Genomic DNA, 11,418 nt, shown 5'->3' on the forward strand with positions numbered 1-11,418 from the left:
GGATAGGTAAGAAGTGTAGGCCGGGAACAGAAAATAGGTAAGGCAATGACAAGAAATTTCTCTTTCGGTAAGTGAAAAGGTAAAGGATTACATATAATTACAAATTTGATTTATTAAATAATTTAAATTGCTTATAAAGCAATGATTTTGATTTTACGAACGTTAAGTTGCTCGAAAAAATTGTAGATGCCTCTATTGCCTCCCCACCGCTTTATGGGCCAGGCCTGTTTGAGTTTGCTCAGTTCAGCAGTGATAAACAAGGTCATGTGATGTTATACCTCGTAATATAATAACTCGTCCTCTTCAGTTATAAACAAACTGAGCAGGACGGTGTGACAGTATCTTTCTGAATTCAAAGTAAGTGTTTGATAAAAGCTTTCGTCATTCTTTAGCCTCATTTTTCACTAATTATCTTTCCTTGCCATTTCATATCGACTTCAGTCTTCATACTATTCGTCTGCTGAACAATGGCTGGAAGTGCTGTCGAGACCGGCGACAAGTTCCAGTTTGCTATTGACAGAGGAGGAACCTTCACTGACATCTACGCAAGATGCCCTGGCGGCAAAATTAGGGTCATGAAGCTGCTGTCCGTGGATCCGGCGAATTACCCGGATGCTCCCAGAGAAGGAATTAGGAGAATTCTAGAGGAGGTTTTTCTTAGAAATAAATTGGCCCTTTTCTGTTCAATTAATTGGCCGGCTTTTTTAAAATACAGGAACTGGGTACTCCGTTTCCAGCCAATAAACCTGTAAATGCTGAGAAAATAGAATGGATTCGCATGGGAACCACGGTGGCCACTAATGCCTTACTTGAAAGGAAAGGTGAACGAATGGCCCTTGTTGTCAACGAAGGCTTCAAAGACGTTCTCTTTATTGGAAACCAGGCTAGGCCCCGAATATTTGATTTGGTATTTCATTTAAATGTAGCTCCAATTAAGGTTGCGATCTCATGCTGTGTCTTATAGGCTATTAAATGCCCTGATGTGCTTTACGAGTCGGTAGTAGAGGCTCAATGTAGAGTGCTGCTAGAGAAAGCAGAGTGCGAGCTTAAATTTGATGCTAATTTGAGAAAAGTGACTGGAAGCACCGGTGAAAAGTTGATTATCGTTCAGGAACTAGACGAAGTAAAGCTACGGGCTGATCTTATGTCTCTCCTGGAAGTGGGAATTCAGAGCCTCGCCGTTGTTTTTATGCATTCTTACACGTAATTAATATTTTGTTGCCTTTCCAATTATTTTTACATTGCGCAACCAAAGATTTCCTGAACATGAACTGAGGGTTGGCCAGCTAGCTAAACAACTGGGCTTCAAGCATGTTTCCTTGTCACATCAGGTAATGCCAATGGTGCGATTGGTGCCCAGAGGTTTTACAGCTTGTGCTGATGGCTACCTAACGCCGCACATACAGACATATTTAAAAGTATCTATATACTTAGCAATTAAATTGTGTTATTAAGTATTGGTGCAGGGTTTTGCCTCTGGATTCAAAGATGATTTGAAAGGGGTCAACGTTCTTTTCATGCAGAGTGATGGTGGTCTTTCACCAATGGAACTGTAAGATCTATATTAAAAGAGCCAACAAAAAATAAAATATTTTATTGGGCTTATGTTGTTGTTAAATAAGGTTCAATGGATCAAGAGCAATTCTGAGTGGCCCAGCTGGTGGGGTGGTAGGTTATGCCATGACTTCTTGGGATGATACTGCTAAACAACCCATAATTGGCTTTGACATGGGTGGCACTTCAACAGATGTTAGTCGCTATGCTGGCGAGTACGAGCACGTCTTTGAATCGACCACTGCCGGAGTCGCAATACAAGCGCCCCAGGTGCTTTGAAGAAATTGAGCTAATTTATTTTATAAATAATTTTAAAATTCCACCAGCTGGACATCAACACAGTAGCAGCAGGCGGAGGCTCCATGCTGTTCTTCCGGTCAGGCATGTTAGTTGTTGGCCCTGAGTCCGCTGGAGCACACCCTGGGCCAACCTGCTACCGAAAGGGTGGTCCTTTGACTGTTACAGATGCCAACCTGGTGTTGGGTCGAATACTTCCTCAGTATTTCCCACAAATTTTTGGACCAAGAGAAAATGAGCCTTTGGACAAGGAAGGCGCTAAAGATTCTTTCATCAAGTTAACCAATGAGGTTAAATTTAAACCATTTGACCCTCACTCAGGTCAACTAGCTCTCACGCCTTTCTCCTCTCTCTGTTTCACACGGCAGCGAGCACCATATAGATTAAACTTGCTTAAACTCATGCAATAAGCCTATTTTGAAATCAAGCATTATTTTCCAAATTAAAACTAATTTTGCCCAGCTGGAGCCATAAAGTGTGAAAAGCAAGATTATTAGCGTTAAATTGTATTTTAAATTTTGCTTTCAGATAAATAGGTTCTCGTCAAAAGAGGGTGCAGGATTTTCTACTAGGATGAGTGTTGAAGATGTGGCCATGGGCTTCATCAGGGTGGCTAATGAGGCCATGTGCAGACCAATTAGAGCTTTGACGCAGGCCAGGGGCTTTGACACCTCGCAGCACATACTCGCCTGCTTTGGTGGTGCCGGAGGACAGCATGCATGCTCCATTGCAAGGGCCCTGGGCATGAGCACCGTTTTAGTGCACAAGTATGCTGGTATCTTGTCAGCGTATGGGATGGCCCTTGCCAGTGTGGTACAGGAGGCGCAAGAAGCTTCTGCCAAAGTTTATTGCAAAGGTCTACTATTTAAAAAAAATATCTTCAAATTAATCACAAAAATATATAGAAAACTTTGCCTTTCTTGATGAGCGGTTGAATTATTTGGACAACAAGTGTAGGGCAAAACTGAAGGAGCAAGGTTTTTCCGACGACCAAATTAAAGTTGAGCCCTACCTGCACATGAGGTACCGTGGCACCGACTGCGCTCTGATGTGCCATGCTTCAAGTGGAGACTCAGAATCAGGAAATATGAAACACGGAGACTTTTTAGAATCATTTCTTGAGAGGTATTAAATTAGAGAAAAAATTGACCTATAATTATTTTTGGGCAAAAAATCAGGTATAAGCGAGAGTTTGGCTTCACCATTCCAGCAAGAGACATTCTAGTGGATGACATTCGAGTTCGGGCTACGGGAAACATTATTCTGCACAACGAGGCTGAAATTACACCAGCTGGAACTTCGCTGCCTATTGAAAAGGTAGAATTTTTCAATGATATTGGAGAATGTACAAATTATTTATTTCTATATTTTATATTAGACCACTAGAGTATTTTTTGAGACTGGACCTCAAGAAACCCCGGTTCTATTATTGAAAAATCTTGGCCAAGGACACACCATTAACGGACCTGCTATTGTAATTGATGGCCTGAGTACAATTTTGGTTGAACCCGGGTGCATTGCCAAAGTCACTCCTCAGGGAAACATAAGAATCCAAGTTGGCTCAACTGGGAAGAGTTTTGTTGGGGAGCAACGTGACCCAATTCAATTAGCAATTTTCTCTCACCGATTTATGAGTATTGCTGAGCAAATGGGCAGGTTTTTTAACAACTATTTAAGTAATTTATTAGAATTTTATTTCATTGCTAAATTTAGGATTTTGCAACGAACTTCTATCTCAACAAACATCAAAGAGCGCCTTGATTTCTCTTGTGCGCTTTTTGGGCCTGATGGTGGCCTGGTGTCAAATGCTCCTCACATTCCTGTCCATCTTGGAGCCATGCAAGAAGCTGTCCAGTTCCAGCTGAGGCATTTAGGTGACAACCTTAATCCAGGGGACGTCATCCTTTCAAATCATCCCAGCGCAGGTGGCTCCCACCTGCCAGACTTGACCGTCATTACTCCAGTTTTCCACAAGTACAACAAATTTGAGGTGTATTTTTAATGAACTGACTTATTAATAAAATTCTAGTCAGAGCGAAAGACCAGTATTTTTCGTGGCTAGTCGAGGACACCACGCAGACATAGGTGGAATTACGCCAGGGTCAATGCCTCCTCATTCCACAAGTCTTGACCAGGAAGGTGCTGCTTTTGTCAGCTTCAAGCTTGTATCCAAAGGAGAGTTTCAGCTAGAGGCTTTAAAAAAACAGTTAGTGGACGCAGGGACAAGAAACCTACACGACAACCTAGCTGACCTTCAAGCTCAAGTTGCAGCGAATCAAAGAGTGAGTTTTTTTTTATTTACATGTGTGTCAAAAATCCTCACATATCATTGTTAACAGTTTATTCATATTCAAAAACAAATTTTTTTTTTTAATGAAGTATATTTATTTGAATGAAGTTACAAGTCCAGCCAACTCCAAACGGAGTTATCGGCCGGTGCTTATGTGACTGGAAAGCAAGACTTAAAAGCCAAGCAATCCAGTTCTATACACATTGTTTTACATGCAAAATGGCTCTACCAGTTTGGGTTAAAGCCCGTTTTTTTCACCTCCATAGCTCTCTTGCTGTCACCAGACATTAAAAAGCAATCAAATTGAAACAAGAACAGAATTGCAAACAGTTGCTCATAATTAAGTTTTTCATTTTTCAATAGAATGAAACCCAGCTCAAAATTTTCAATAGATCCAGCTGGAGAGTTATCTTAAAAAATAACTTATAAAAATGTCTATAGGGTATCCAATTGGTGCTCGAGCTGATTGATAGCTATGGCCTAAACGTCGTGCAAGCGTACATGGCGCACATTCAGCAAAACGCAGAAATTGCAGTCAGGGACATGCTGAAGCAGGTGGCCCAAATCAATGGCCAGAATTCGACTCTCTCCGCCGAGGACTTCTTGGACGATGGATCCAACATAAAACTAACAGTTACAATTGACAATAACAAAGGTAGCGCCGTATTTGACTTCACCGGCACCTCTTACGAAGTTTGGGGCAATGCTAATGCGCCAAGAGCAATTACTCTTTCTGCAATCATCTACTGCTTGAGGTGCATGGTTGCCCACGACGTTCCTTTAAACCAGGTTTGAAATACTCGCATTTCACTTCTTTTTGCCTAACTCTCTGAACTTATCCTCAGGGCTGTTTGGCTCCTGTGAAGATTGTCGTGCCCAAAGGCAGTCTCCTGGACCCATCGGAAAACGCAGCTGTTGTGGGGGGCAATGTGACAACCTCTCAGAGAATTGTTGATGTTATTTTTCGGGCGTTCTCCACCTGCAGCGCCTCAAACGGCTGCAAGAACAATATAACTTTTGGCACTGACACATGGGGATACTACGAGACTGTCGCTGGCGGCGCCGGAGCAGTGAGTTAATCTTTCTGTTTAAATTTTGGTTGGAGATCTAGAGTTATGAATGTTGTCATAATTTTTTATTTTTTATTATTTATTTTAAAATCTCCCACATAAATTTAAAAAAAAAATTGTTCAAGAGAGAAAAAAGTGATTATTATTAATTCCAGCATTTTCTTTTATTAAGCATTACTTAAAAAGCAACAAAAACTTTTTTAAAGTAGGTAGGATTCAATTCAATCGATACAGTTGGTTCTTGTAAAAATTAGGATTTTACTTTCTTTTCAAGGATTTGCAGGGATGAACTTTAAATATATTTTTTTAGCTTAATTTCGCTTACAACCAAATCATTACCACAAATATTTTGATTTTATTGAATTAACCACGTCGTTTCGACTGCATGGGTTACTAAAAAGATGAAATTGATTTTTTTCAGGGCCCTAGTTGGCATGGCCGAAGCGGGGTTCACACTCACATGACAAACACCCGAATCACCGACCCTGAGATTGTTGAAAGACATTACCCGGTCGTAGTAAATCACTTTAGTTTACGAGGCGGCTCGGGCGGCGGCGGCCGTTGGAAGGGCGGCAACGGCATCCGCAGGGAATTGCTGTTCCGCACAACGGTCACTCTGTCGGTGCTCACCGAGCGCCGTGTCTTCCAACCCTACGGTCTGTTTGGTACGTATTCCTAAAAACTCTTTTTTGACGACCAAGTCCCTCGTTAGATGAGCCCGATCTGTAGCTACGTCTGACACAGTTTAATTACAATACAAGTATTTTGTTTGAAATAGGTAATTTCATTTAAGGATTGAAGTTGTTGAAAAAAACAACTTCTTACAAAAAAAACTTTAATTTATTGAATGGAGAATAAATAAATAAATTCATCTCTGAAGTATATATTTCAGTTCCTGTCTCTCCAGCTACATACTAAAGTATTCACTCTCTTTTTTGAAAAAATGTGAAAATATCTTTGAAGATGTTAAATTGATTTAGGTTTGAGAGGGCACGGCTTGAGTAAATCAAACGCCAGTAAAAGTGATTTTGTGTTTCAGGAGGAGAGGACGGCAAGCGGGGCCAAAACCTTTTGATCAGGAGCGACGGCCGCATCATCAGATTGGGATCAAAAACAGCAGTCAAAGTGAACCCAGGGGTGAGTAGCAAATCAAATTTTTACCTTTCATACTTATCTGCCATTTTGACTAATCTGATCAATTAACTAATCACTTAATAAATCACACATGGACGCAAAATGGCAAAAATGACCACAAGCCGAGTGGTATGAAATCGGCCCAAAAGTTCGCACAAAGCTAGGGCGGCAAAGTATATTTCATTCAGAATGAAGAATCAGAGCAAGGAATTCCCGCCTCTGCGCTAATTCATTTCTTTAATTTAATAATAATGCATGTAAATTTATACACTATACCATATAAATAATAAAAAAAAAAACATAAAAACAGTATAAAAAAAGAATACAAATATAAAATACCATAATATAAATACTGCATGTAAAATATATATCTGACTGAAATTTTTTTTCCGTTTATGGCTACAGCAGCTTTTTTATGAGGGTCAGGCAAAGACAAAGTCTCTTTGGCCTGTGTGCCTTTTATTGGTGGCGCAAAAGCAGAAGGCACAACCCATTTTATTTATTTTTGGGGGGTCAAACTATTAAAAAGCATCTTAACCGGTTGAATGTGGAATTAGCTCCTTCTTTGGTATTTTTTTTTTAACTCCTTTAATTTGCTGACGGCGCTGACCGATTTAGCTCCTTTGAAAGATCCCGCAGCGATTGCATCCGAGGGTCTAATAAACAAAATGCTTGGCTGGAAAAGTGGTGCCGTTGGTGCAGATTGCTACGCTCCTCTTACAAGCATATTATTTAGATGACTTTGATTAAATTTGGTTTGCAACTTGCATTACCTTTGGGAACGGATTTCCAATTTACATTATTGAAACTCATAAAATTATTAAAATGTGTTGGCAACAAAAGTGTCCTGCGTGTAAATATTTTACCTAGAACTGTAACTTCAATTATATGGATTTTAAATGGCAAGAATAGAAGAAAAGAAAATTAGGCAAATATTATTGTCTGTTCTGATGAACCCAAGGGTATTAGAATTTGCACTCCAACTTTCATCAAAATCGGGGGATGTCTCATCTCAATATCCTGTAAGTGTTCGCTGCAAATACGAATACGTCCAGTTCAATCCCAAGATGATTTACTTTCAAAAAATGACCTACGCATGAACTTCAAATTGTACAGCAATTCAAGATTAAAATATACAAACATACCATCTTAAATCTTAACAGCATAATTATTTGCTATTTATTCTCCAATCATGGAATGTGAGAAAGAAGCAAACTTCCTTTTTTCAGCGAACTCCCAACTGCTTGAACCTAATAAGCCTCCATTTAATTCTGATATCCAAATTTTGTTGCGTTTTAGGAAACATTCCGACTTCTGACCCCCGGTGGTGGAGGATTCGGCAAGTCGGACAACCTTTCGCCGTGCCAAGAAACACCAGTCGCTCCGAGCGTGCAAACTTTCGCTGAGAGAGGAAGTGTTTACGAGTATCGCCAAACTCAAGAGTCATCCTAATTATTGCTGTTTTAAAAGTTGGATAAAATAATAAAGTCATTACTATTTTTAGAGTTCAAAACTCTTGTTTTATCTCTTAAAACTCCCAATGATACCTACGTGAGGATGGTTAGTCAAAAATGCTTGAGCGAACTCGTAGATAATTACTAAAAAATAAAATATTACACTTTTTATAGTGAAAAGTCCTAAAAGAGTTAACAGTTGCTGTAGTTGCTCTTCTATACTTTTGAGCTTCCATATTTTCATGGAGTGAAGTTAGAAAAACAAAAACCAACCATCATAAAGTATTTTATATTTGTATCATACGTTTTCTGTAGCATTCTTTATACGAAACTGACGATGCTGCCGCAACGTTATAGACCAAGTATGATTTTTACACTATTTAGGTTTCAATTCGATTGACCTTAAATTTACAAGGTAATAAATCGGAACATAGCAAGTGCTTTTCTTTTTATGAAAAAAGACGTACTAGAGAGTCGTGATAGAGCGCCCTTTTTGTTTTCACAATATTCGTCTGTTAAGTGCCAAAATTTTAATTAAAACATAACCATTCACTATATTTTCCAGGTCACAGACGTTATAGACCAAGTTTGATTTTTACACTATTTAGGTTTCAATGAAATTGACCTTAAATTTACAAGGTAATAAATCGGAACATAGCAAGTGCTTTTCTTTTTATGAAAAAAGACGTACTAGAGAGTCGTGATAGAGCGCCCTTTTTGTTTTCACAATATTCGTCTGTTAAGTGCCAAAATTTTAATTAAAACATAGCCATTCACTATATTTTCCACGTCACAGACGTTATAGACCAAGTTTGATTTTTACACTATTTAGGTTTCAATGAAATTGACCTTAAATTTACAAAGTAATATATCGGAATATAGCAAGTGCTTTTCTTTTTAGGACACCGACGTGATAGAGCGCCCTTTCCATTTCACAATTCACGTTCGGCCCGCCTTATGTCCTAAAATTTGAATATTAAAAAGCAAGCAACTATAATTTTGAGGATAAAATTTAAGGTTCTGTTGGCGAGTAGACCAATATTTTGTAAGAAAAATAGCACTTCACTATCCTTTTCAGGACTGAGTCGTGACAGTGCGCCCTTTTGTTTTCACAAAAATCGTCTGTTCAGTGGCAAAAATTTTGATTAAATATAGCCATAATCTATATTTACCAGGTCACAGACGTTATAGACCAAGATTGATTTTAACACTATTTAGGTTTCAATTCTATTGACCTTAAATTTACAAGGGGATAAATCGGAACATAGCAAGTGCTTTTCTTTTTATGAAAAAAGACGTACTAGAGAGTCGTGATAGAGCGCCCTTTTTGTTTTCACAATATTCGTCTGTTAAGTGCCAAAATTTTAATTAAAACATAACCATTCACTATATTTTCCAGGTCACAGACGTTATAGACCAAGCTTGATTTTTACACTATTTAGGTTTCAATGAAATTGACCTTAAATTTACAAAGTAATATATCGGAATATAGCAAGTGCTTTTCTTTTTAGGACACCGACGTGATAGAGCGCCCTTTTCATTTCACAATTCACGTTCGGCCCGCCTCATGTCCTAAAATTTGAATATTAAAAAGCAAGCAACTATAATTTTGAGGATAAAATTTAAGGTTCTGTTGGCGAGTTGACCAATATTTTGTAAGAAAAATAGCACTTCACTATCCTTTTCAGGACTGAGTCGTGACAGAGCGCCCTTTTGTTTTCACAAAAATCGTCTGTTCAGTGGCAAAATTTTTGATTAAAATATAGCCATAATCTATATTTACCAGGTCACAGACGTTATAGACCAAGATTGATTTTTACACTATTTAGGTTTCAATTCTATTGACCTTAAATTTACAAGGGGATAAATCGGAACATAGCAAGTGCTTTTCTTTTTATGAAAAAAGACGTACTAGAGAGTCGTGATAGAGCGCCCTTTTTGTTTTCACAATATTCGTCTGTTAAGTGCCAAAATTTTAATTAAAACATAACCATTCACTATATTTTCCAGGTCACAGACGTTATAGACCAAGTTTGATTTTTACACTATTTAGGTTTCAATGAAATTGACCTTAAATTTACAAGGTAATAAATCGGAACATAGCAAGTGCTTTTCTTTTTATGAAAAAAGACGTACTAGAGAGTCGTGATAGAGCGCCCTTTTTGTTTTCACAATATTCGTCTGTTAAGTGCCAAAATTTTAATTAAAACATAGCCATTCACTATATTTTCCACGTCACAGACGTTATAGACCAAGTTTGATTTTTACACTATTTAGGTTTCAATGAAATTGACCTTAAATTTACAAAGTAATATATCGGAATATAGCAAGTGCTTTTCTTTTTAGGACACCGACGTGATAGAGCGCCCTATTCATTTCACAATTCACGTTCGGCCCGCCTCATGTCCTAAAATTTGAATATTAAAAAGCAAGCAACTATAATTTTGAGGATAAAATTTAAGGTTCTGTTGGCGAGTTGACCAATATTTTGTAAGAAAAATAGCACTTCACTATCCTTTTCAGGACTGAGTCGTGACAGAGCGCCCTTTTGTTTTCACAAAAATCGTCTGTTCAGTGGCAAAAATTTTGATTAAAATATAGCCATAATCTATATTTACCAGGTCACAGACGTTATAGACCAAGATTGATTTTTACACTATTTAGGTTTCAATTCTATTGACCTTAAATTTACAAGGGGATAAATCGGAACATAGCAAGTGCTTTTCTTTTTATGAAAAAAGACGTACTAGAGAGTCGTGATAGAGCGCCCTTTTTGTTTTCACAATATTCGTCTGTTAAGTGCCAAAATTTTAATTAAAATATAGCCATTCACTATATTTTCCAGGTCACAGACCAGACCGCACAGTTTAAAATTCTTAGTCTATCTTCAGTTTTATTTTAGTAGCTTGGCTGAAAAACAAAGGATTGGAAAAACTGAAATTATCATTTTTGGTGGCCTGTACTTTTGCAAAAATGTATTTAGAATTGCTCCAGTCTGTTGAAAAACGAACAGTCTTTAAATTTCCTGAGCCATTAACAAATTTGAGTCTCACTTTGGACCTATAATTGATTTCAGAGTAAATATTTTGTAAAAAAAAATATTTATCCACCTCAAGCATATGAAAGTCTCTCATCGTTGAAATTGTTATTTGGAAGGCATTTCTATATATCTTCTATGTTATCTGATCAAAACACAGATAATTATAATCGGGCAGCTAAAGTTCATATTGAACTAAAATTGCTATTTTACTAACCATTTTTTAAGCATGTATGCATTACGCGCATCATCGAAGTGCCGCGCGTTGCCTAATTTACACAGCGTCATCGAACGATGCACAAGGCAAAAGTGCGCACCGACCTCGGCCCCTGTTCTTTTCCCTTTCACCTCACGTCTCAATGAACCTCCCTCCTCTGAGTGCCTCAAATAAATTCCAAAAATTGTGCAAAGAGCATGACAAGTTTGATTTCTATTTTTTAGGTTGCAGAAAGGCGAGTAGTTCATTTGTATTTGAATTTGTTTGTTTTTCACTACCAATATGTGCGTAATATTAATAAATACGTATCATCTTTTGAGATACTTAAATCCTAAGTAAATCTTTAAGGTGCTATTGCTATTAAT

The 11,418-nt window shown here is 37.9% G+C and overlaps 1 protein-coding gene across 1 annotated transcript; it reads left to right on the forward strand.

The window, feature by feature from the left end:
* The first annotated feature begins 219 nt into the window (after positions 1-219).
* LOC132195444 (5-oxoprolinase) lies at positions 220-7,865 on the forward strand. The gene is made up of 19 exons (XM_059617445.1): positions 220-357; positions 442-650; positions 716-907; positions 965-1,203; positions 1,256-1,418; positions 1,467-1,552; positions 1,623-1,824; positions 1,881-2,141; positions 2,380-2,707; positions 2,757-2,976; positions 3,030-3,168; positions 3,230-3,507; positions 3,565-3,825; positions 3,881-4,133; positions 4,583-4,930; positions 4,987-5,211; positions 5,633-5,876; positions 6,251-6,348; positions 7,645-7,865. The coding sequence occupies exons 2-19, from the start codon at positions 468-470 to the stop codon at positions 7,795-7,797; spliced, it is 3,873 nt and encodes a 1,290-aa protein (XP_059473428.1). The 5' UTR covers positions 220-357; positions 442-467; the 3' UTR covers positions 7,798-7,865.
* Positions 7,866-11,418: the final 3,553 nt, after the last annotated feature.

Source organism: Neocloeon triangulifer, unplaced genomic scaffold, assembly GCF_031216515.1.
Source record: "Neocloeon triangulifer isolate White Clay Creek 2 clone unplaced genomic scaffold, ASM3121651v1 ptg000009l, whole genome shotgun sequence".
Taxonomy (NCBI): domain Eukaryota; kingdom Metazoa; phylum Arthropoda; class Insecta; order Ephemeroptera; family Baetidae; genus Neocloeon; species Neocloeon triangulifer.

Coding starts and splice junctions, on each gene's coding strand:
- LOC132195444 (XM_059617445.1), top strand. CDS start 468: ATGGCTGGAAGTGCTGTCGAGACCGGCGACAAGTTCCAGTTTGCTATT. Junction 2,708..2,756: donor TGCCAAAGTTTATTGCAAAG/GTCTACTATTTA, acceptor AAAAATATATAG/AAAACTTTGCCTTTCTTGAT. Junction 6,349..7,644: donor CAGTCAAAGTGAACCCAGGG/GTGAGTAGCAAA, acceptor GTTGCGTTTTAG/GAAACATTCCGACTTCTGAC.